Here is a 27,467-nt window from a genome sequence, read left to right on the forward strand (position 1 = left end):
AAAGGTAGGAAATCGAGATATTTTAAATTATAGTTCAGTTGGGTTAGTGTGTTCAGCTTCAAGAATCAGACAATACAGAACATACATTCAACATAAACATAATGCTCATGACTGAAGAGCAAGATGGCATCAGAATTAAAATAAAACATAATACATTATAAAATAAAAGTGCCAATTAAAGATGTTTGCTTATATCTTATTTGGCTGATCAGCATATAAAGAGAATCCACAGCACTGGCATTGGTTAGCAAAACTGACCTTCTTAAGAAACCCTGTCTGTAGTATTTTTATTTTGGAAAAGTTTAAGTGTGCTGACTAGACAAAATGTGCCACCCCATGATTCAAATAATAGTACGGTTTTGTTTCCCCAAAACATCAGCTACAGTCCAACTCATAGTTTGGCAAATTTGAAACCACTGACTTAAATGAACTTAAGAATGTCTAACCGGGTGCTGGCTCGCAGCTTCCAGACACCCCAAAAAGAGAAGGCTGAATTCCACACTAGCATATTCCAAAGCACCAGATTAAAGTATCAAATAATGAGTAGCCAGCATCATTGTGGTAATGAATAGTGCAGCATTTTGCTGCTATACTCCATTTTACCATAAAGAATTATTGGGGCTAAAGAAAAGGAAACCAAGAATTACAGAGCCAAATGAACTCTTATTTTATATCACTGCTGCTTTAAATATTCCTTATCAATCAGAGGCTCCCATTGATACTAGTTCCTTCACACTCCAGTTAGAAGTTCCCGAGCAGCCACTGCAGAGTATGGTGTCCCAAGGTTTTTATTTTATTGGGTCTATTTTGGCAAGCAGGAGTTAAAGGCTCTAGAAAATCATCAGCATCCATTTTGTTTGTTTGTCGCAATGGATTAGGCTAAAATAAGACTGCATTTTTTCATCATGTGACCACAAAAGTATCACAGGTGCTTTATAATAACTGAATGGAATCCAGGTTTAAAATGTGATATTGTAGCCTATACAAAATGTCTGGAAATTAGATTTTTTTTAAAAAAATTGTGCCTTTAGAAACCCTCTGCAAGGTTCATCAAGTTAGGAGGAACTGACCAGTACCTGTCGTCCTCCGGAGATGCATGCTGTATATGAATCCGGGGGCTAGTGGGTCGTCTCCTATCTATTGAGGGGAACCACATACCTCTGCTTGGTCATTCAACAAAACAGGAAGAAAACAGAACATTTAGTGTGTGATTTGTCTCTCAGTTTTGGGCAAGGAAGTAGAAAAGTACCCCAAAAAGTCAGCATTCACTTTTTATAAACACATTTTATCTAGTTATTCGAACTTGAATTTGGATTTTCTAGCACATAAATTTGCATAAGAATACCAATGTGCTTTCCATGGTAATACTTTAGAAAAATTAAAGTAATAGCAACATGATTTAGATAACTGATCAAAGGAATGATACTCTCAGCTGCAAATAGCTATGCATCTGAGCAGACTGTAAAATCTAGTATGCATTCTTAACAAACTGGTATTAGTTTAAATTTGAAAGGACTTTTATCTTAATCAATTATAAAAATGTGCTTCTGCATTCAAACCAAATAACTTTGAAATGAATCTTGGTGTGGATGGAATTTCAGCACCATGTTACACTGCTATATTCACAGCATGGCTCTGAAACAGCCTCCTTCCTTTCCCCAACATACTCCTGGCTAGAGTGAAGCGTAACGATTTATACTGAGATGGCAACAGCTCTCCAAGGTCTCAGCAGAAGTCTTTACCTACCCTGCTATCTGAAAACCTTTAAGTAAAGATACCAGAGACTGAGCCTTTGGATTTTTACTATCTTTTCTGCCCCTTGTGGTTATTGCAATCTGTTATTTTTCTCAGCTTTAGAGTCCTCTATCTGCAACAGGCATGCTTGGCGTAGCCTACATACCTTCACTACAGATAAACCTCTTGTAAACTTTGCCCTGTGTCTCTCTATTCTGCATTGGTTAGACCTCACCTGGAATATTGTGTAGAGTTCTGGGCACTGCAATTCAAGGATATTGACAAGCTGAAACAGGTCCAGAGGAGGGCAACAAAAATGGAAAAAAGGTCTGGAATCCATGCCCTACGAAGACAGACTTAGGGAGCTGGGTATGTTTAAGTTTGGTGAAGAGAAAGTTAAGAGGTGACATGATAGCCATGTTTAGATATTCGAAGGGATGTCATGTTGGTGAGGGAGCAAGCTTGTTTTCTGCTGCTCCAGAGACAAGGACCAGGAGTAATGGGTTCAAGGTGTAGGAAAAGATATTTCCCCTAAACATCAGGAAAAACTTCCTGACAGTAAGGCCTGTTCGACAGTAGAATGCACTACCTCAGAGTGTGGTGGATTCTCCTTCTTTGAAGGTTTTTAAACAGAAGCTCAATGGACATCTGTCAGGAGTGCTTTGATGGTGTGTTCCTGCATGGTATGTTCCTGCATAATTCCTATTGAACATAAACTGAGTTCTTATCTATGACAGCAACAAGTACTGATTCCCCCTCTCAAAGGCCCTTTCCGCACTGCGGAAAGGGTGACCCTGCACCGGCAGGAATCCTGCCGGTGGAGGGGTGGGGGCCGTTCGCACGGGAGCGTGTGAGCGGCCCCCGCAGGGGGGGCCACTGTTTTCCCCGTCCCCCCCCACTCACCTCATTGTCCTGCGTCGCCCTGCTGGACTACTAAGACCCGCCCACGCTGCCCTCTGACCTCCAGGGGTCGGAGGACAGCGAGGGAGGGTCTCAGCAGTCTGGTAGAGCGATGCAGGACGACGAGGTGAGTGGGGGGCACGGGGAAAACAGCGTGTTCCCGGTGGTGCCGTTCGCACCGCGCCGGCGGGAACATGCTGTTTTCCAAAAACCTCCCTCCAGGAGGGAGGTTTTGGGGGGTGGCCTGACGCCACTCTGGGGAAGGTGGAGGGAAGCCAGGTTGGCACTGCTGCGTTTCAGCAGCGCCGTCTGTGCGAACGGCGCCTCAGGGATGGCATTTTTGCTGTCCCTAAGGCGTCATATTTGGGCCATGCGGAAACGGCCAAAATAAAACTTGACTGCTGCTTGGGAATCAGAACTGAGGCCCCTTCCACATGGGCCAATAAACACAGGTGAAGGACACTTAAAAACAGGCTTATTAGCGTGTGATAATTTACACAGAGATTGCTAAATCAAATTGTCCCTCTGCAAAGGATTCACAGCAACAAATTAATATAAACAGATGTACATGGACTGTCAATCCCTGGTTGTTGAATTACTTCATGAAACCTTTACAGCTACCCATTATTCTATGTAATATTAAGAAATTTTTTTGTCTGAACACATTTCAGAAACAATATAACAACATTACCTCTGAAGACACCAGCCACAGATGCAGGTGAAACGTCAGGAGAGAATGCTGCTAGAACACGGCCATACAGCACGGAAACCAAACCTACTTGTAATTTTCTAAAAAAATCCTTTTCCAAAAAGGTCCTTTGTGAGCCCTTCACAGAGGGTCAATTTGGTTTAGGAATCTTTGTGTAAATTATAACACAATAAGCCTGCGTGCATATTGTTCATGCTGTGAAGTCCAACACAGTATAAAAGTTTATAATTGTTTAATGAATATTAGAGATACTGGTATGGTAGTACCATTAGCCATACAGGTGCTTGTTTGGATTGCTGTGACCTCTGAGCAATCTACCCCACTTTTGTTATGGTTACTTCTTCATATGGCACATAATGATCTCCAGCATTTTAATTTAAACAATCAGGCAGTATGAGGATGAAAGACCCTGAGACCCTGGAGAACACTGACAATGCTGCCTTTGATAGACCAATTGTTTGGCTTAGTAATTGTGTCCCAGTACTCAAGAGAACATTTGTGAGTGCATTATAACCTCAACTGATCTATTTTTCCCTTAGAAAAAACATATATATTGATGATATTGTCTTAATTCCAATGAACTATGAGGAGTTCATTCACAGAATGTGGCTTCGTTTTTCTCTCTGCATTTCTGTGTCTTGAACAAGCCACTTCAAGCATAAGCATTGGAATGTGGCTCAGAGATTCCAGCAGGAATGTGGAAAACAGCAAAAGAATCTCCTCTGATGAGTGGGTTCAAACCAAGAGTATTCAAAGAGTATGACCCTAGAATGTATTAGCCAGTATCAGACAGGTGAAAGCAAAAAAAAATATTAAATGTATTCCCTTAGCAGTGTAACATTTAAGTGAACAATTCAGTATTTATTTAATTGTACTTTTTATGGTACCTTCTACTTCATAGACAGATTTTAACACTGGGAACATGCAAATTAAAAGAGTCCAGAGGGGTTTAGCACTGCAAAATATTGTTAAAATATTTCAGGTATTTTAAAAGCTTGTTAGTAGGCAGCTGCTTTTAATCTCCAAGCCAAGTGTTAAGGAAGAAAAATGTACCAGTGCACCCAAAGCCCTTAATATGCTGATATCCTATATAAATATTAACATAATAGAAATATGTCATTACTTACAATCATGTGTAATACTATCTGAACACATGATCTCACTCTGATATGTTTTAATAGTTTAAAACATAGTTCACACATTAACATGTGGAATAGCATGCAACAAAATAGCTTTCCGGGCTGGTTGAAACAAAGGACAAGAGGAAGCAAAAATCACAGCACAGCGCATAACTAGCATATGCACTTGCTATAGTTCCAGTAAGGGCCAAACAGCATGTCCATATTTTTAAGAGTTCTAACTCAGGTTTCTTGCATCCACATGAGCATCTGGCAGGAATGGCTTTTGAAAAACAAAGAGTCCAAACAGGCTCAGAGTGCCACCTCATGGGAAGGAAGCCATTTTCCTGTGATGAAACAGTACTGGAAGGGGAATTAATTCCCTATTTTTGCTGCCCCACATGGAGTATTCTGTGCATGTGGAGTAGCAAAAATGGAGAAAGAACTCTGTTTCAGCATAGGAAAATGGTGGGGGTGGGGTGGAGAGGCAGGAGCCCCCTTTCCCCCTGCAGTGGCATTCTGAACATATTTGAGCTCTCCTTTACTTTTTAACAACCATTCCCAGCAGCTGTTGTGTGGCTGTGAGAAACCTGGACCCAACTCTTTGAAAACACGAACATGTAGTTTGACCCTGAATTAACATCCAATGTAAGTGATCACATTTAGACAGATGATTAAAACACATGCTGTATAGATACAGAAAAAATCTTATTGTTACAAAGAACAGTCCTTCAAAATCTGATTAATCATATTTGGAAATTGATTCAGTCATTTAAACTGTTTGTAAGACAAAGCCTCCAGAGTTCCAAACAGGAGCATTACTAGCCATTGGGGGCTCCTTTATCCTGGAATTTCATTTTCAATTGGGAGACTGGATTCACCAGCTTCCTGTGCAAAGTCAGTTGCAAGAATATTATAACAAGTGGCACAAAGGAATAGTATCAGATTGTGAGATCATAGCTTAAAAGGTAATGACTGCCTCTTTTATGGGCAATCCAAATCATGGGCAGGGGATCAAAGAAGCCTTTAGGATGATTCTCCTCGCAAAAAAATAAAGTGCTAATTCTCAGCTCCAGGGCTGGATGAGCAGTTTCTGGCTACTCATGTTGAACTCCAACATACTGCAGCCAATTCATACAGTAGAGATTGGGTCTAGAGCAGGGGTCTTCAAACTATGGCCCCCCAGATGTTCATAGACTACAATTCCCATGAGCCCTACCATTTGGCCATGCTGGCAGGGGCTGATGGGAATTGTAGTCCATGAACATCTGGAGGGCCATAGTTTGAAGACCCCTGGTCTAGAGTCTCCATCGTGGACAATAGTCAGGCTTGAGTTTTGGATACTCTTCAGTTCCCATATGGACAGTACCTGCTTCAAATCAGGACAGCACAGCATGTGGAGAAGGGGCTTTATCCTTCCCCTTGTGCTATCTGCCTGGCCTGAAACAGTCCTAGTAGGTGCTAAAGGAAGCCTTCACTTTCAGAGGCAGTAAACCTTTGAATGCTATTCCTAGGAGTCAGCATCAGGGTAAAGTCTTTGTCTCTTTCCCTGATCTTGACATTTTAAATAATCCACCACTTAAGCTCATTCTGACCTAAGAATGTTGCCAACCTAAAGGGTTAACAGAAACCACATCCTGATCGGTTAGACTCAGAACTGCTTGGTGTTTTAACTCAAAGGCAGTTGATGCTGAGGAAGAAACAGAGTGAGAGAGTTATTCTGATATAGATCCGAAATAGAGGCCGAGGGATGGTTCTGTCAGCGCTGAGCAACTCAGAGTAAGAATCAATAAGGGCAGATTTTTGTGAAGGAATCTACACCAAGGTCCTGCAGTTAACCATTACACAGAACCCCTAATTAATCACACTGGTGATTTGGTTTAGTATCTCTGAGGAGAACTCCCCCAGGGGTGGTAGAAATATAAGTAGAAAAAGGATTAGGTTTTCTGGAGGAAAGTCCTTCTCTGGTAAGCACAGTGAAACAGATGTCTCAGATAAGGGAGATAGTCTAGGAGTTAGTGGTTTAGGATCTGTGATGGTTACACTTAACTGAAGTGGGAAATTAAGTCTTGTCAACACTGTAATTAGATATTTCTGAACAGTAAAAAAAAAACCTCCTGAGGATTAGGATATTTTTTTTCTAAGTGACTATGACAAACTTGAAGGCACTGGTGCTACCCTTGTAATTTAAAGATATTGAAATATCTTGTAAACAAATATTTTCTCTGAACCAGCTTCTTACTTATTAGTGTGATTCTTGGCTCAAAACCCTTCCTGATTTACTTCCATTTCCTTGTAAATAAATAAATATCTAAATCTTTGTTTGAACTCTACATGCCTCTGGTACCAATTTAATGTTTCTGTGACTGACAGGAACAGATTACCGAGTGTCCACACAGAGCTACTCATCTTTCTGCATGTAAAGTGCCTTGTCTGGGTGGAGGGGTAATCTATCATAACCCTTGAAATTAATAATCTAATCCATCAGGGTTCTTCTTACATCGTCAAGAGAAGAGGTTATTTTTACCTCTCTTTTCCCATGCTGAGTATTATGATTTGGAAAGGGGAGTAACGGGGCAGGGGGGGGGATGCCAAATAGTCCTACTTTGATCCCCATTCAGAATCCCATAAAATTTTAAGGTTGACTAATGCACTTCCATTTATATTTCCAATGTGCACTGCAGCAGCATCAATGCATTTTACTTATCCTTTGTAATTTGAAAGTTAGTTCAGCATGTTCAGCCAAGTGCTGATTGCTATCCACACTGACCCATTGCCATACATAGTAACAGAGAGAGGCATGCCATGAAGCTTTTAATGGGAAGGCTGGGGCCAATGCCATCATTCCTAAAGACTAAAAGAATATACCCGTCTTAAAGTTTTTATTGCACACAGGCAGACCAATGAAGTTGGATTTATATGTTGTACAATAAAATACATTATATGTTGAATTCAGGCTAAAGCCTCTAATACTGTAGAATATCTATGATCTAGTATAATAGCCGATGCATCTTGCCAAATGTCTGTTAAAATGATTAAGCATGGATAAGGAATCACCATTGCTTCCAATATCATTCTCCTTGTCTTCATTTTATCCTCACAACAACCATGAGAGGTAAATTAAGCTGAGAATATGTAACTGACCCGAGGTAATCCAGTGAATTTCCACGGCAGAAGGAGGATTTGAATTTGAGACTCCCATTTGAGTCTACTATGAAATTCTAACATCTATACCACACTGGCTTTTGTGGGATGGCTCAGATAATTTATTTATTTGTCTTGGTTTCTCTTTTTAGATTTCAGGTTTTTCTGCATACCCTTAAGCTTTTAAAGATCTGTTTTGTCTGTCCATGGTTCCAGTTTTTTGATTTAAGTATCCACAAATTTCACCATTTTGAGAACTGGGTATATTAAAAATGTATATAAAGAGTCATTGCCAGCCCAGGCGTTTTGAATTATATTGCCAGGCGTTTTGAATTATACAAGATGCTTCACGAAACATTTCAGAGTTTTTATCTATACAGTCTCTCAAAAGGAGCAATTGAATACATCATAGAATATATACCATGCAGCATACCAACTCCACTATTTATAATTCTGTTTAAACAAAGAAACAAAGCAATGTGCAGATAGTGGCAGAATGCCAACAAAATGATGGTCCAGTTCAGATGCTTACCAAAGTGGTGATACTGTTCAAAGAATTGGCAGAGTAGACAAGCACCTTCACCTTCACCACAAACATGACATAAGATAGCACGGACAACTTTTTCTCACACACTTTTGCAAGGCGAAGAATTTGAGCCAGTCATAGTGCTGTATGTACAGGTTCTCTGCCTTCATTCCATGCTGATATTTGCTTGGTCAAGAGGAGAGGTATGCTTCTTAACCAGAAAGGGTCTTACTCTCTGGATCTTAACTGGCCACTTAAGATGGAGAAGTCTTCTTAGGCAGGAGGAAGCCATCAAAATTTGTTCAGTGGAGTGGTAGAATTCACCCCAGTGACTGAACTGGGCCTATGTATTAGGCAGGAATTCAGATAAGCAGTTCTGTCATGTGGCATTCACATCCAAACATTTGGTAACAAGAACAGAGAGGACATAGCTGAAGGAGGGCCAATACTTTTACTTTCATATGTTGCTTTTCAACCTACCAGAGGCCTAGAACATCTAAACTGGTTCTTTGGAAACTGTAGCCTTATTTTGAATAAAGCCATATTTTATCCAGCTTCCCAGTTGGGAGGCATATATAGCCCTTTCTTTTGCCTGTTAAAGGTACTGTGCAGGTATTTCTGGATGGGCTTGTTAAATCTTAGTTTAAACTACTGTAGGATGCAGCACAAAGTGATCAATGGCAGGAAACTCTCTCAACAGCTTCCATATCTTTCTTGTTAATGTGATGTATTTCTTTGGACATAGTTCATTCAGGTTTATTCTTTACCATGCTCAACTTTGGCTATTAGGTTTTTATTCTCCAAGGAGATTATGTCAGCATACCTGCACCTCCTATCATTTCTATTTTATCTTAACAATAACTTGCCGAGGTGAGTAGGGCAGAGGGAGTGGCTTGCCAATGGCATCTTGTTGGGCTTCATAGTAGAGTATGACTTGAACAAAGTCTCTCTAGTCCTAGATTGGTTCTTTAAGTATTACTCCACACTGGGTTAGCAGGCAACTTCCTCCACCTACTTCCTCTGGTAGCTTGAAAGGGAAGAGGATAATTTCACTTGATTTCCTCTTTTTTTCTGCAGTTGCTGGTGCCACTAATACCCATGAGGGTTTCCAGACCCATGGGATCACAGGGGAATGCCTGTGAAAAACGTCTTTCCAAGTATATAAACCCAACCCTAGCTGTTTCTTTTTTCCTCCTTCATGGTTGTCCTTTTTCTAAAAAAGAGGGGAAAGGCTTAATAATTCTTCTTCCAAGGAGTTGTGGGTGGCTTAAATATAGATCCCAGGCAATCATCAACCAGGTAACTTAAAGGCATAGCTTCAAACAGAATTATGGCATGTGTTTGCCAACATATTTCTAAATGACAGTATGTTAGCCTGATTTGTTTACCAGTTGAGAATAACACAGTGACAACCTTATCTCTTCTCTAATCAGTTTTTCAGGACACAGTGCACTGAATTACAGCATTACATTATAAAACTAGGAACAGTTAGGAAATTTTACTGCAAATACAGAACATTTCCACATAACACAATGATATCCAGCCATGAGCCTGCTGACAGTGTTCACTTTCAAAAATTACAGAATATCAATAAACCTTGGAGAGAAACAATTGTATTCAAACATTTCAAAAGAGTATTATTTTTAAAAAATGGTACAGAAAGGTAATGAAATATTATGGGTCTTATCTAATGGTGCCTGAACACAGCAGCTAGAGTTACACGCTCACATCCTCTAAAAGAAGTTATAATTGTACTGATCATTTGACGGCAAGGATTAATCTGGCTGATCAACAAAGTCAAAGCACAAGTAAATTCAAGAGCTATTTTATGGCAACTCATGCAGCCTCCTCTGAAAAAAGAAAGTCATATTTTTACGGAATCATGTTACTTTTTTTTTTTGCAATTCACCAAATGGGTAAGAACTTGCAAGTAAATTATTATCTGTATTTGGTACTATTGGTTGCTCTTTAGGATGTTAACGATCAAATGAAGAGAGAGTTGCAGTACCCTAGAGATGAACAAATTTGTTACGGCATGAATTTTCATGAGCCAGAACTCATGTTGTCAGTTACAAAAACCATAAAGTAGTAAAACTATCTCAATTAATACTGAAATGTCATTATCAGCATACTGAGGACTTTTGCAAACAATGGCATTGGCTTGAACTTCAAAATAAAAAGAGTGTGAGAACAAGAAGAGAGACAGAGAGAGAAGTGAAGAAGCCAGAAGCCACTATAAGCAACATCAGCACACAAAAAGCATGACACAGCAGCAAGAAAAAAATCTGCACGTACCAAAGCAGATATGAACAATACAGGCAGCTAAGACTCACATGGAAAAAACTAACAAACGGATACAGACCACCAGCACAGATGACAAGAAATTGAGAAGTCTTTATTTTATACCTTTCTTGTTCTGGTGAATGCAAACTAGTGTCAGGTCTCAAGCAGTTGGTACTAGCACTCCTAGCCCTGTCAAGCGAGGGCTGCAGTTCACTAGTGCCAGTGCATGGCATCCAATGGAAGAAGGAAGAAGAAAAACAAAAAGAAAAAAAACAAACAAAGAAAGGAATACCATGTTAGATATCAAATCATAAGGTAATGTTTTCTTTACATAAGATGTCAAGTCACAATGGTCTAATAAAGATATAATGGAAGGAACTGGTTGGATGTGTTATGCTAAGATTTATTTTAAAATAAATTAAAAAGAAAAGGCTTGAATTTGATTGTATAAAAACAACAAAGGTTGCAATCTAGAGTCCGGGAGGGACAGTCGGTTGGGTTAATAGGCAAGATTGCACTTCATCAGTGTGAAATAAATCTGGCCCATATCAACTTACAAAAAAGTGGAAAAATACCAAAAAAATCACTGTTACAACTTTGTTTAATCTAGGAGGTACTACAACAGGGGTGAAAAGATGGAATATAATTGACCTGAAATGAAAATACCTTACAATGAATTTAATCTAGTGTACTAAACTAACAATTACAGGAAAGGTCACTTTGATTGAAACCTTACCTAACCCATAATAGTTCGTCTGTAAATCTTGGTATTCGTGAGTTAAGGCAATTACGAAGAAGTGAAATATCCTGACTAAGCACTGATTTGGCCTTAACACATGTAGGCAGAGTTGAGCTTCGCAAAGCAAAATGATCGATAAAAGGAAAAAAAAGTGAATTTCACATGAGAAACAAATCATACAGGAGAAAAAAGAAATTTTAAAAATCTGTAAATTCATCAGCCCTAATATTGATTTTTGAGTGATGTTTAAGGCACTCAAGACGCAAATGAGAACAGTTTACAGGGCAATCCTAGTACTGTTCTAAGTGCACTTGAAGTTAATGGGCTTGGATAGGTTTAGGAATACACGTTTAGGAATACACTGCTAGTTTCCTTTGGTTTCTGTGGTGGAAAATAAAATATTTGCTTTATCCTGGCAATTATAAAGTTTACAGTATAATTATCAAATGCATCATGTTTTGTTTTAAAGAGTTGGGCTTTGTCATATAACAAAATTAAAAAAAACTATGGATAAACAATTTTCTGGGAATTAGTCACATTTGATAAAAGGGGACTGTCACCTGAGCAGACCTTCTTAGGATTGCTCCTTATATGGTGGTGGAAAGTACAATCCAGTCAGAGTTGACATTGTGACCCCACAGGGTTGACAAAGCAGGTGACAAACAGAGGTGACTTGGCATTGTCTGTCTCTGCATAGAACTCCTGGATTTCCCTGGTAGTCTCCCAACCATGTATTAATCAGGGCTGACCCTGAACACCGTCCAAGATCTGATAAAGTCATGTTAGCCTGGGTCATCCATGTATCTATTAGTTCAACAGATGCTTCTTGTCAAGACTAATCTCTACTATTTTATTTTCCAGAAATGTATATTGATACATTTCCTGGAATGCATATTAATTTTTCCAAGAACAGATTTCTTACCTGTAAATATTCCAGTAAGTGCCATTCTCTAATAAAGGCATCTTGGGCGGTAATGTTTTATAGTGCTTATTAGAATTTCTTGAGTGTGGCAGAAAAGAAAAGACCCATGCGAGAAACAAAAATACACAAGTACTGATGAAGAAGCAATTAATCAAATTTCAGCTGTGTTAAAACTGTGGTATAGTAAACTCACTCAACTAAAATTTTATAAAGTACTTTATGTATTACTAGCAGAATCATCTTAATGTGTTAAGTTCCAAAACTGACAAGAAATTGTACTGAAAACAATAGAGGCTATTTCTCCCATCTAGACTGTACCAAAGTCAGACTATTTGCAATTCTAAATTAATTTGTTAATGCATTATGCTTTGATTGGGATCAAAAGAGTTAGTTTAAGTAGGCCAGGCAAATTTTCCTCTTTCTTTTCTTTGAACAGCAATTCCACAACAGCTTTTGAAAGTCCCTTCAGTTTGAAACATGTTTTGCAATGTAATACTGGGGAGTGAGTTGGGGTCCAGTTCAAGAAACACAAAACCTTGAGTGGGTTCAACTAGGCATGCTGTTCTTTAAGTCCTATCTTCTAAGACAGACTCGAAGGCTTTTATATGCGCCATTTAATAATGGAACATCTTTTGGGAGAAAGTTCAACATTTTAATGATTTCAGTGAGTTGAAAGTGAGAATTGAAATTGGGTGCTTCAGTTCAAAGCACCATGTGTGCTCTAATGTGCATAGAGAGCTCTTGTTTCACAAGGGGGAATTGTACCAGCTGTTCTGCTGAGGAAAGAGGGAGAAAGGCTCCCTTCCATTCTAAGGCTCATGGGACTTATGTGGGCAAAAGGATCATGGGACAGGGTTTGCAGGGATAAGAAACAGATAGAATCCAACCACACATGCTCCCTTAATTTCTTTGCCATCAAGTCACAGCTGACTTAGGTTAACCCCATAGGGTTTTCAAGGCAAGAGATATTCGGAGGTGGTTTGCATTGCCTGCTTCTGCATCATGACTCTGATATTCCTTGGTGTCTCCTATTCAAATGCTAGCTAGGATCAGAGTTGAGAATGAATGACCGGCTCAAGGTCACCCAGCAAGCTTCCATGGCTCAATATGAACCTGGTTTTGCAAGGTTCTGGTCTGACACCTTAATCACTACACCACACTGGCTTTCCTGCTCCCTCAATGGAAAGGCCTTGTAACTTTAATGCTAACAGAGGACCAGAGGATAAGGACATGGGATTTACTACCTAGAATGACCAGTGAAAACAAAACAGAATATTGAAACACAATTTAAAATAAATGTAATAAGCACAAAATAAAAGAATGATACTGCCATACAGTGATAGGCCTTTTGTAATGTTGCTTAAATAACTTAATTTTAATCCATATGAATGATCCAGTTAAACTCTTCTACAACAGGATCCTGTCTAGATATATCGGGAGGTGTGAATATCTGGTTCAGATGCATTAGTATCCTCCTGAAGCTCATATAGAAAGAAACAGTTCAAAAACTTAAAGAATATCTAGATCCAAGCCTGTTACCTGCAAATGTGCTTATAAAGAATGGTTGGAATATAACAGAAAAGAACTAAAGGAAACAATATGGCTAGTAAAATAAAAATTAAAAAAACCAAACACATACACCAGAACTATCCATAAGCAATCTTGATTACTCAATGCCTGTATTTACCTGATGGTATGTAGGCACTCTGCACTTCTTCCTCGTTTTGCCCTGGGCAGCATAAGAAGCTCACTGCACAGACAGGATGGACGATGAATGAAACAGATATAAATATGAAGCATTAAATGGCATGAATTATGCCGTGGTATGCCAATGAAAACATAAAATAAACTAGAAAGCTTGATCTGAGATAGTTACCTTCATAGGAGTTAACGGCAGTCATATTAGAATACACTCTTTTTAAATGTGAGTAAAAGGCACCATTTATCTTGATTACTTTTAAAGTAAAGACTACAATCTTGTACATCATTAGGTTAGTTAAATACCATTCTTTTCACCTGGTTTCAAACTGCCTAACTCCAAATAAAATTATAACAGGCACCTTTAGCATTAGCAGCGGTCTTCTGATCTTTATTTCTTGATTCACAATTTTTAGTGTATACAGAAAACAAAACTATACAGAAAACACTTGTGATTAAAATTAAATACTAATTAAAAGAAGGCAATGTGCCCGATATAATATATAATAATATGAATGAAAAGAATGTTTCTGTTTCTATCTGTGGAAACAGCTGTGGAAATTTACAGATTGCTAACAATTTGATACAATTTATGTGTTAAGTGTTATAATCAGCTTCCTTTTATCTGTTTGTGAGAAATATACTAATGAATAAAATATCTGAATAAAAGCATTTTTTAGAAGTCGTCATAGATTTTCAAAAACTCCTTTCTACATGCTTCCACATGCAGTACAGACATTCTTCCTCAGGAGTCACAAATGACAGGAACCAGTTAAACAACAAAGAGAATAGCTGCTGCCTCATGTATGATAACTAGGACTCTACCAAACAAACAAACAAAATTGGTATGTACATGCATCTGCCTCAACAAAATCACAAAGATACATTTCCATGGTCCCCAAAGTAAAGCTTGTAAATTGTCCATGAAGATGTGCCATTTCAAAAGAATCAAATAATTATATGAAATACTATGGGAATAGAGAGAGAGAGAAAGTTTAGACATTATCTAAAATGGTAACATGGGTTATCTGAATGCACTATCATATTAGGAAAGCATACCGTTCACATTATCAATAATATCACAAGGAATAATTCTATGACTAGTTCACGTGACTATCAGCTGGAATATCAGCCAGATCCTCAGTGATATTAGTAGGAGCCTGATGGTTCCTTTCTCACAAATCAGACCAAATATTTGACATGCAAAGCTCATAAATGGGCTGTAACAACAAGTAAAAAATAATGGAATTTTTGCAAAAAATAAATAATTTATTTCAACAGGGTGCACATATGTTTCTTAAAAGCCAATGAAAATTTAATAGTAGTGCAGCTTGTAATTTTCTCCCCCCACCCCGAAAAGGGATCTCAGCTTGCAGACACTCCCTTCCCCAAGAAACTTCTCATAATATTCATTAGTGCTTTCTTGATCTGACATAACCCAAATAAGCAGGATCTGGAATGAAGGATCTTTCTAACTGGACCATTTTCTGTCATTTTGCGCAGCCACAAAGTGACTGAAAGAGGTGGATGAGAAGGCACAAGCTCCAATTATGAGGTGAATGAGAAAGCACAAGCTCCAGAAGGCATGATTGGGGTTGTATATTGCAAGATCATTTGTCTGTAGGCACTGCTATATGTCAAGGAGAACATGGGAAAAGGAGGTTTGTTGGCATGTGTTTGCATGGAATGGTGCTGGTAGAATAATTCTGAATGTGAGAGTAAAAAGACGAAGTGTTTATGAGCAGTCTGGGAGGAGTAGAAGAATTTATAGTATTGGATTATGGAGCCTCCATTTGCCAACAGATTATAAATGTGCCACCAAATGCCACATCTGGACTATTGAGTTATAAGAATGGACTCTATTTAGCTAATTAAAAGAACTACATTGTATAGCAACAATAACATACAACTTGCTTAGAATGGCCCAGACTCACAGTTGGCTACTGGTACAGACATTGCATTAGCTCATTTACAGAAAATATTGCCTTTTTATATCAATAAAAGCATGTTTCCTCTGATCAAAAACAATTATTCAATAATATTGATAGTATATGTATGATGTATACATATACGTACACACACACAAACACACACATTGTTTTCTATTACAGATTAGAGCATTTATCACTTTTTAGACATGTATTTGATCTAAGCAAAATGCTTTAAATAAACCCAAATTCCTTTTGGTATAATAAAATATATCAAATATATTATGGAGTATATTGTGAGACTAGCATAAATGACACAGGTATTTTACAACAGAGTCATATGCTCAGCATACCTTTCTTGATCTGACAAATACAGACTATCCACATCTCTGGACCTGCGGTCAATTGGGCTTCGGGAGGCATCATGGTGTCTAGTTGGAGAACGTGATCTTCTCATCTGATGAATTTCATCTAAACTCCTGAAGGTGTATACAGAATCACAAAGATACATGTTAATGTGAATGTTGCTCCCTTGAATACCATTGTTTAATTAAGGTTCCTCAGACATTTAACAAACTCTCAGGGCAGATTATTCTGATGCAAAATCTATACTGCTCAAAAGCTTGCTAATTAGAATATAACCATATCTGGTAGTAAAATGCACACACACACACAGGACAGGAGGCAGAAAATGAATAAAACTCAATGAAACCAGCTTGCTTTCCCACAGCAAGACTTCTTGAGGGAAGCTTTACCTGATTCATGGCCTATTGACTGGGTTAATCAGTTTTTATATCTGTGTCCCTGGTTATATAAGCTATACTAGCTAATCCCACTTCTCAACCATCAGCCCCCTTTTTTCAGCATCTGTCCTCCAGAGTGACTGAAAAAAAATTACTCATTATTGTCTCTCCTCTCCACTTTTCCTTTCATGGGCCGTTTCCGCATTGCCACGATGGGGGTTGGGTCGGCGTACATGACGCCGACCCAACCCCCCTGGGACAGTTCACACGAATGGTCCCAGAAACTACTGGGACGATAGCGCCGCGCCTGCCCTACTGCTCCCAGAAGTGCTTGATGGGGCGGGGGGTGATCCCCAGGAGAAACTTAGCGACCAGTTGGGCGGCGCGCCAGAGGCATGTTAAGAATCGAAGCGAGAGGGGGAAAGGAGAGGATGGCTTTTCTATCCAGCCATGCTACGCCGTTTAGCGTAGAAAAGGCGGCCGGCTGCGCATAACTGTGCCCCGTCGAATGAGCCTACCCAGAGGGCAGCGTTTTGCCATCCCAGAGGCTGTTTCTACGGCCTGTCTTCGCTGCGGAAAGGGCCATGGTTCCTTTCCCCCAGATTATTGTATCTTTTTTATGGGACATAAACCAAACCGCTCAGTTTCCCTTCCTTCTTCCCTGTCCCATTCCTTTGCTTTTTACTATAACCACGTGACAAAGCAAAGGATTCCAGAATGCTCTCTGTCATGCAAAGGATCTCTGCACCATTAAAATTGGATGAGGACGATGGGTTGCATCAGGTGCATGTGAAATATTTATTTACTCCTTGATATTATAATAACCACCTTAATTTGTTGTTCCTGAAGAGCAACTGTTCACCCTCAAGAAATTCACTAAGGAAAATACAACACTGAATACTTCCTCCAAATAGTACACAATAAAGTCATATTTCTCTGTATGTTAGGTTGTTCTATGCTTTATATAGCTCCTGTATGAGGCTTCTACAACTAGAAGAGAACATAAAACCATCAACTTTTGTCTCCACTGATGAGGACCAACAGATTGGCTTCACCCACATATTATGTGGAATAGTTATGCTGCTCTAGAGAAATGGCATCAGCCATGGCATGCATCACTTTCAAACATTAACATCACTTTCATACATTTGTATTTCACAAATATGATCTAACTTCAGTCAAACACTTTAACAGTACATACGTACATTGAGGTTCACTGAAATCAATGAACCTAGAAGGGTGTACCCCTTGTTTAGGATAGCACTGTAACTTGCCTTAATGTTAATAGGGGATAGTTGATCACACTCTTATCGTTCTCACCAATTTCAGCGGGATATGAAAATTCATTATGTATTTCCATGATGAAAGCAGCTGTATGGTGAAGCCTACCTCTGTAATGGCACATTTGGTAAATGAGAACGGGTCCTGCCCTGATCGTCACCACGGTGAGGAGATACAGATCGTGAACGATGATGGGTTGTTCTTTGCTGTTCTGGCACAGTCAGTGTTGTAGAATGACTTTCTCTAGTGCCAGACCTATAGCCTACTGGTAAAAGTACAACAAAACATAGTTAGTTTTAGTAAGGAATGACAAACTATTCATACTTGTACCAATTATCTAAGAAGGCGTCTCTTGTAGATTACAAGATTTTCAGTTTGCTATTTAACTAGTAAAAATCCCAAAAGTCATGCAGCAAGTGCTAACACTTAACATCATCTGAATGTAATACATTATAAAAAGTAGGGTGGGGGAGAGAGAAGACAAAAAAACATACAAAAAGAGGAGAATTTACGTGCAAGACTGCAACATTTCCAAAGAGGAAAAAAGTGATCAGGAGCAGATATAATATCTGAATATTATTTGCCACTAGGGTCACTTTTTCAACTCTTTTCTGTATTTTTAAATGAAATCTGAGGCTGCAATATTGAAACAAAGTTGTAGCTTTGATTCTTGCAACCAATGGGATTGCTTATCGGTAAATTTAGGATTGAAGCCTGTGTTTCAGTTTCATTTAAATTAAGTGCTGACATGAGTATGGAATAGAGAATTTGATTCACAGAATGTGTTTAACTAAACATAGCTACTAACAGTCATTAGTTGGAGAGCCCATTCACCACAGAACAAAGCTAGATGGATAGAAAAAAAACAAGTAAAAGAGAAAGGCACCAAAATGCCATCAAGACCACAAATTCTTTGCATAAGCTAAACACTAGAGTTACTTTCCATTTAATCAGCAGTACTTTTACCCACCCAGATATTAATAGTCTGTCTCTCATAAGAAAAACTGTGTGCAAATAATGCATTGATGAGCCACAGAATTGCATGGAAAATCTTCCAGTAGGAGGCAAAAGCATATCAACAGTCAGTCTCCCACCAGCAGGAGGAAAAGAACAGACATATTAAATGAAGTCTTGAGGACAAATATGCTTTAATTGTCTCAGACCAGGTTATATCACGAGCAAGCTGCAGATCAGATCTCTAAATCATAAGGAATTGCTACATGGATTTGAACATTAAAGATCCTTTTTTTTTTAATTCCACAACAGCGAATGAGGGAACCATTCTCAAAATATATGCAACTCAATCATACTGCATGCATTTCATAAATCTTGTGTGGCTGCTTTGTGGAATGGAAGATGGGCTGTGGCACACGTAGAAAAGTTCAGAATGACAAAGGGATGGAATTTTTAGTTTTAATTACTTTGACATTAAATTGAATTCTTATCCTAAAGATGGTCAAGGCTTCACACACTTTCATCACACACAAATACAGAAAGTATAATACACTACTTCATTAAATGTGTTGCAGCTCAGGGTATTAATACTTCCAGGGATTCAGGGAACAAATGAGGTAAGCTAGATAGCAAAACACTAGTAAAGTTATTTGGATTCATTGCTGTAGCCAATGGGCTGATGTAAGCAGTTATGCTCAAGTACTTTTTCAGAAAGAAGGAAACAATGTCAGGAAAAGCTAGATTCAAGCTAGGTAAGGGGTCTCGGGTTTAACCCCACATTACATGTCCAAAGCTCCGCCCCCGTTTGTGATTTTTTTGTATTTTTAAGTGTTTGTTCATTTTATGGCCTGCAGGGGGCACAGTTCTTAGGCTAGCAGCACCAAAATTTCAGGGATTTTTTGGGAGACTCTCCTGATTATACCACCCAGGTTTGGTTTGGTTTGGTTCAGGGGTTCCAAAGTTATGGACACCCAAAGGGGGTCCAATGGGAGCTAGTAGGATATGAGGACTACACCTTTGAGGGTTCATAACTCTATACCCTCTGAAATTGTACCCCAATATTAGCAAAGTGTTTGTAATTAATACAGTTGCTGTTACTTCAAATGTGTATGTTTGGACTGTAAATATATGTCCCAATAATGGGATTAAATGCAATGGAATAATAAGATAAAACAAACATTGCATATTTGTTTACACTAATATGATAAAATGAGCCAATATTAATACTTAATTAACATAATACTTTTTTTTACATTTAAGCAATTTACAGACTCAGTGAATATTAAACATGCTTGCTCCATATAGCACGTTTCCAGTACTTGACAAAAAGAAGTCCAGCTTCTCTGAAAATGTTTTTATGGATAATTCAATCTCCCATTGAACTATGAGGCCCTGGGGAGGGTTCTGGGGAGGGCAGAAGCCAACCTGCAGGGAGAGTCTCCTAAAGATACCCTGAAAGTTTGGTGCTGCTAGCTTAACAATTGCACCCCTGACTGCAAGCACCCCCCAAATTTCCCCAGATTCTCCTTTTAAGTCCACCACCTTCGGCATGGATTTAAAGGGAGAATCTGAGGTCCTCAGTTTAAACATTGATAGTGATGCTGTTTCAGGATGGGGAATAATCCACCCCAAAACAGCATCACTTTCAATGTTATTTAAACTGGAAACCCCAGATTATCCCTTTAAGGTGGATTTAAAAGGAGAATCTGGGCTCCCTAGTTGAAACATCATTGAAAGTGATGCTGTTGGGGGTGGATTCCAGCATCACAGCAGCCGTCCGGGGGGGGGGGGGGACAAAACACCAGATTTTGCACTAGTTACGCCTTTGCTTGGAGGGGAGGGCAGAAGGGACAGCCAGATGCCAGCTGGGATCCCACTCGGGGCAGGCGAGTCTGCCATCCCTGGCCTCAGAGAGCTGCTTTTATAAGCACTGAGGCCAGGGGCGGGGCTTGAGGAGGCATGGCCATGCCTCCAGGGCGGGTGGGGACATGGCCATACCCCAAACCCATCCCATAAAAAATCTATACCTACGTTACTGGCTAGATTTGTTCGGTTTGAATCTCTAACAGAGCACTCCTGTGCAGAGTTTCTCAAACTAAACCCACTGAGATTAACCATGCCGGAACTAAAATGACTTTTCTACCATCTTTAACATATTTAGTAATCTCTGTAAGGGTAATGGTAGTCTGCTGTACAAGCACTGAGTCATTACAGACCCATGGGGTGACATCACATCCCAATGTTTATTAGGAAGACAATGGTAGATTCCAAACATAACAAATTTAATGGGTGTAGGATGACATGTAAACTGTTTTGGTCCTGCCCCCAAAATGAGCCTGTCCTGTTTTATTTCTCTCAACCCAGGATTTTCAAAAATTGCTAAAGCAGCAATCCTTTTGAAAAATCCCAGGTTGGAGCTGCTCCTGCGCGAACAGCCTGGCAGGAGGCACTTTACCCCCCCTCCCTTCCACTGCACCATTCATGGTCAGGAAGAATCTGTCTGCCAGTGCCCTGCCATTCCAGGGAGACTCCCCTCCCTTTTAAAATTTTGTATGCTGCACCTGTGTAGCTACACAAGTATAGTTGATTGTACTGTTCGATGATTGGCATGGCTATGGGAGTTCATTGCTACATGCCTGCATATGCAGAAGGACTTTTTAAAGGATTTTTTTTTTAAAGAGAAGTGTCTCCGTGCAAAGGCATGAAAGCAACCTGGATGTTTCCATGGGCTCCTGTCATTGCTTACATGCACACATGTGAATGTGGAAAAGGAAAATGGGTTCCTCATAAAACTGAAACCCGTTCTACATTTTCTGTGTGGAATTGACCAATGTTTACTGGGTATGCTATTGACTTCCCCAGTCATCTACACTTCATCCCCAGCAAGTTGGGTACTCATTTTATCAACTTCAAAAGGATGGAAGGCTGAATCAACTTTCAGCCAGTGACTTCCAATGAGATCAAACCCTGGGTATGGACAGGGCTCTGTAACCTCTGTAATACCACATAATTGCCTTGTTTGTTTACTTTAGTAATAGTTGAATTACTACAGATTATGTTGAGACAGAGAGACCGGAAGTAGCTAGAAAGTTTATACTGAAGCTGATAAGCTATCCAAAAATGCAAGATGTCTTTCCATTTCATGCTGATATCATCATCATCATCATCATTTCATTTATTATGATCAGTGGTTTACCTGTTCAGTTTGATGATCAGTTGCAGTGAAAAAAATGTCAACTTCACTGCTTTGCTACACTAGAGCTATCTACAGTACAACCTTTGTCTCGCTGGAGTAACTGGAAACACATTTTGGATAGTAATAACTTATGAATGATTATGAAAAGTATAAAAAGATATACCCCATGCTTCATGCATGTTAATATACAGCCATGCAGTTTCAAAATATTCCATGGAGAACCTGTCACAATTGTAAGCAAGAGCTAGCAAAATGAATGGAAACTGGAAATTCAAATTCTATTGCACACTGACTGCTAGCAGTTTGCATTTTCTTTTATGTACATAACCACTGCTAAGTAATTTCAGAAAGCAGCTTTTACACAGGGAACATACAAAAATGATCTGTTGTATAACAGAAATACTTAACATTTCCACTGCAAATTTTGAGCAAATTTAATAAAGGTCACCATGGAATGGTAAGCTCAACTATTTTTTAGAAAATATCATTTTTTGATGCATTATTTTTAAAAACTGGGAAAATCTAAACTATAGGAAAGAGGAGGAAGAAAAAAAAGGCAGGACCATGCTCTTCACACACGCACCTGAAGGAACTACTCCAATACCATCATCAACATCATAATCTGAGATGTCACTATCACTGATTCGCTGAGATCCTGTGCAACAGTAAGGCAAATAGATACCTGTGTACTTAGTTCTTTTGTAAAAGGGTAAAAATATGCTTCAGTAAAAAAAAATCCAGTTACTCTGGAGATCCAAATATGGGCTTGCATTTAAATATAAAATACAAGGTTATAATAAAAGCAATTATATAATGGCTCAGAAAGGGATACACTCTGGTTACAGCTTCGGTCCTTCACATACTTACCGATGAAATCAAAGCAATGGGCACTCAGACCCTGTAGAAAGATATTAGCTACGGTAGTAGAAACATGAGCCAAGCTGCTGTGACAAAAGGAAGATTAAATGCCTGTCATGATAGGCACAGCAAGTGAGCTCTGCCCAGCTAGTCAGAATTCATTCCTAATTAAAACCAAACCAAACCAAACCAAAAGGAGACATAGGATTACAGCTTTCTATTTTCTCCAGACAACCTTTAGAATGGTGCATGCATTGCTGGCTTTGCCATCTCACTTCCCATTTTGTCTCATCCAGAGACACGTAAACATTGCATTATTGGGGCACTGAAGGGGGAAACCACTAATGAAGTACAAATGATGCCCTACCATGTTAACTTCCAGTATTCTAACTGGCTATGCTTGTGCAGTGGCTCAAAATTTAAATATTTGAATGATTGTCCTGGCTCACATTTGTACACACTTTGTATCATGCAGTTACTGTACACTAGATGACTGCCATCTGAATATTTAAACTGATCCACTAAAAAGCATTGGAATGACACGTATATCTATAAACTTGAACTGATCTGATTTCTTTGAGTTTCTTTTTCACTTTTGTCACTGCAATAAAAACGTCTCTTTTTTCAGTGGACTTTTGACTTTGTTCTCAATTTGTCCTTTATCATCCAACCTTGGACACTACAAGTGCATCATTCCCTAAAGTTTGGATGTCATGGTCTTCAAGGAACTACTACACAGATGCTTCCCCAAGTTATCAGGGAAGTTCCTGAACCTTGGGAATAAAGGCACTGTGTAATCCCTGAGCTTGTCTGACTTTAACCAAAGTCAGCAAAGTTCCTGCAAAAGGTATGAGCTAAAGAATAGACAGAGTCCATCAATATAAAAGATTTCCCCTTGGTGGAGTTGTTAGAATGCTCTGCTATTAGCTCCTTCCTGCCAGCATTCTGAGGGGGACGTGGGTGTATGGGTGTGTAGCAAAAATACTAAAAAAATAGCTGACATCACCAATGGTGTGATGTCACTTCCTCAGAAAATGACATTAGTCCTCTCTAGGAATTGTCAAAAAGTCTATGGTTTCCCCCAGATGTGAAATAATGCCTTCACTGACAACAGCCTTTTTACGTCATGTCTCCCCAGACTCCCACAGGTTGTTGGCCAGGCCTGGCAACCCTATCACTCATTCCATGCAAGTCGTATAGCCTGAAAAAGGCAGTAGATATATTAACGCCTTAAAGTAGTAGATTCTGCCTTACAAAGAGCTGTTTGAAGCTTCAAAGTTGTTTTCCTATATTTTTGCTCCCTGTTTTTTCTCATTCCTCTTCCCATCCGCAAATTCATGTAAAAAGTCAGAGAAGCATGTATCTTTTGTCTGTCTTGAAAGCTCAGCACAAAGGTTCTAGCTAGCAGATTGTTACAATTGTAGTAACAACATTTAAAATAACAAATATGTGGTATTGGCCAAGTTACTGGCACTGAACTATAAAGCTGCCTACCTTGTTCGATGCAGATTCCAAAATCAACCTCAGATTCCAAAATCAACACCTTACAGTTTAGAATGATGCAAAATTCGGTACATATACTGAGTGTGTTTTTATTTTAGCCCTATATTTTGTCCCAAGTCGTGGGCTCTAAGTTAAAAAAAATGTAGTTCCTTGTATAAGCACAGGGTCATTACTGATCCACAAGGCGACATCACATCACGACATTTACTAAGCAGACTAAGTTAACACAGTGGTTTGTGATTGTCTTCCCTAGTCATCTACATTTACCCCCTGGGTGCTCATTTGTACTAACCCCAGAAGGATGAAAGGTTGAGTCAACCCTGAGCTGCTGCTTCAAATTGACTTTTGTCAGTATCAGACACAGATCATTAGCAGAGTTTTGACTGCAGTACTGCAGCTTTCTATGCTGTGCTGGGACTAGTCATCTCTCAAATTGACCAAATTAAATAAACATTTCATTTAATAACAAGATTTATGAATGATTTTTTTCTGTTTTGGTGGTAGCCAATTTATGGCAACCCTGAAAAGTTTTCAAGGCAAGAAGCAAATAGAGGTGGTTTGCCATCTCTTTATCAGACAAGCTATGTAGCACAGTTGCTTTCCCTCAAGTTTCTAAAGTTCTGGACATGTGCATGGTTCTCTGGAACTCTGAGCTGTGATCAGCATCCGAAGTATACACAAAAACAAAGGTGATTTTAAGGCAATATGAAAAGACGGATCCAATGTAATAAACCAACATTAGACTCTAAACAAGTTTCTTTTTAAAAAGAATAGTTTATGCTACATTCTGAATAAAACTTAGACGTATTTGTGATTTTCACTCATTGTGATTTACAGTGCAATCCAGATGTGGGGGTGGAGCCAGTGGTGGGATTCAAATAATTTAACAATCAGTTCTGGTGATGGGATTCAAATGATTTAACAAGCATCATTTTAACAACTGGTTCTGCCGAAGTGGTGTGAACCTGCTGAATCCGACCACTGGGTGGAGCCTTGCAACAGCTTGGGGTGGCATGAAAAAGGTGGCATTGTGCCTCCTCCAAAGGGAAATTCAAAATTCCTCCTGCAGCCCAAAGAGTCTCATAGAAGAAACACCAATTTTTGGCATAAATCTAACAACAGTTCCACCTCTGGGAACACTCCCAAAATATCCCCAACCATGCATCCAAGAGGACACCAACACAGCTGGGCTATCTTCCAGGCCCAGGTGCATCCTAGTGTGCCCTCCCCGCTGGCGCAAGTGCCAGTTATGCCGGCAGAGTGGGCAAACACATCAGTGCAACCCAGCATTAGCCCCTTATGCCATTTGCCTTCCCTCAGTAGTGAGCTGCCCATATAGAAAATCATTCCCATATTTTCTTCCTATCCACCTCACTCCTCTACCCAAATTGGGATCCGCTATGCCTAAGTGGTAAAGCATATGCTTTACCTGCCATGATAAGATCCCCAGCACAAAGAGAACAATAACATCCCTAGCACTAACAGAACAATCTCCAGTAGCAGGTGTTGAGATACACCTGTGCGTGCCTGAGATCCTGGAAAGCCAGTACAATCACAGTTGACAATACTGACCTAGATGGATCCATACTTTATGCAATATAAAGTAATTCTGTAAGTTGTAATGACTTGTACAACATAGTATGTGCTGTAGTCAGTGGGACTGATTCAGAGTAATTGATCTGAAGATTGCATTCACATTTTTGGGACATAATGAAGTTAGTATAAATTAAGTCAAATATAATGCAAGTTTTTAAAAAGTAGTCTTTTAAATGTTTTTGTTATACATTTCTTACATTATAATAGAAGCGCCAAGACTATTACTGGGGATGAACAGGAGTTCGGCACCTACTTTGCAATTTTTTGCTAGAGTTTTCTCCACCATGGGCATGTCTCCTGGGCATGAAAGGTGATGGTTGAGGCAGAGGTAGTGAGGATTCATCATGTGTCTGCAGCTTATACCAATGTGGTTCATCATCTAAAAGTGCTGTCTCCAGCTCAATAAGGATCTGCAGGAAATGTAATGAAGTTCATCTTAGTTTAAAATCAAGAGACTACCAAATGCCCTTAGATGCTTTAAAATGCCTTGAGAGTACTACATTTACTTTACAATTCCAACACGTGTTATCACCTCTCCAAGAAAATCACTTTCTTCTTCTTGCACTCTTGGCTGATCCCAGACAGTGATTTCTAACATCCGTTCTCTAAAATCTCTACGATGCACGTGGGAATACAGAAATGTTTGATTCCATTTAGGCTCTAAGCTTTTCTTTACTGTTTTGGTCCTCCTTTTGCTTTTATCACTGAAATAGAAAACATCACTGTAAATTAACAAGCAAGTTATATATTGCCAATCTCACTCCGTATGTTTTAAGATGAATTATTGATGCTGGGGATGCACCACTGTCAGCTTGACTCCAGTGCTGCAGGTAGGCTATGGATCAGAACTGGTGAAACTGATCAGAGACCAAAATAGTCGGGTAGGATAAATAAGATGCCTTGTGAGCTTTGCTTTCTGCACAGACAGGCAGGAGCTGTCTTGCAGTTGGCATAAGGGGGAAAGGTGCACTTTAAAATGCTCTTGAAAAAAAGATGTATTGAATAGAAATAAGGCATTCTGAAAACAGCTTTGGGGAAAAGCTATGTGGAGTTCCTCCCTAAGATGCCTTTTTAAAGGAAAAGATACAAGACAAGATTTATTGTTGTGGTCAATTGACCCATAAAACAACCTCATATAGTAGAAAACAGTATCCGGTCAACAATTGCCTGTTTGGGCGATAAATATTCAAGGTAAATGTATGGCAAACTGTTGCCACTTTTATCAATCTAAAGGCTGTATTTGATTCAATCCCTAGGGCCAAATTGTGGAAGAAGCAAGAAGTAGTCCTGAGCAATAAAAGACTCCTATAAGAGCTTTACATGCCCCAAATCAGATACTGGTAAAATGTTACCCTCGGGGGCAGCTTACTAAAGAAATATCTATGTCAAAAGAAGTCAGAAAAGGTTGTGTTTTGGCCCCCACTCTCTTGTCTTATTTATTAATGGCCTTGCACTAACTCTTCTGAAAGGTAATGGTCACCTTCCCCATCTAGGCAATAGGAAGATTCAACTCGACTATATGCATATGACACAGTCATACTTTCCGGTTCCAGATTAGGGCTGCTGTGGAAGTTCCTTGACTATAGCAACCAAAATGATTTACAGTCATGGTTTCTGAGGGAAATTTTTTACAAT

General features: G+C 39.3%; 1 protein-coding gene across 26 annotated transcripts in view; it reads right to left on the reverse strand.

Moving 5' to 3' along the window:
* RIMS1 (regulating synaptic membrane exocytosis 1) overlaps positions 1 to 27,467 on the reverse strand; it is a 326,183-nt gene that overhangs the window by 83,555 nt on the left and 215,161 nt on the right. For 5 of the 26 annotated variants that reach the window (XM_048495916.1, XM_048495950.1, XM_048495979.1 and 2 more), the window contains 10 exons: positions 26,365 to 26,536; positions 26,086 to 26,242; positions 22,459 to 22,530; positions 17,834 to 17,990; positions 16,055 to 16,180; positions 13,763 to 13,825; positions 12,076 to 12,153; positions 11,151 to 11,267; positions 10,538 to 10,627; positions 1,077 to 1,160 (listed from right to left, as the gene is read on the reverse strand). In XM_048495916.1, coding sequence (XP_048351873.1) covers positions 1,077 to 1,160; positions 10,538 to 10,627; positions 11,151 to 11,267; positions 12,076 to 12,153; positions 13,763 to 13,825; positions 16,055 to 16,180; positions 17,834 to 17,990; positions 22,459 to 22,530; positions 26,086 to 26,242; positions 26,365 to 26,536 — 1,116 coding nt within the window. The other 21 variants (XM_048495993.1, XM_048495968.1, XM_048495959.1 and 18 more) reach the window with 8 other exon arrangements.

The sequence above is a fragment of the Sphaerodactylus townsendi genome, linkage group LG01 (assembly GCF_021028975.2).
Source record: "Sphaerodactylus townsendi isolate TG3544 linkage group LG01, MPM_Stown_v2.3, whole genome shotgun sequence".
NCBI lineage: Eukaryota > Metazoa > Chordata > Lepidosauria > Squamata > Sphaerodactylidae > Sphaerodactylus > Sphaerodactylus townsendi.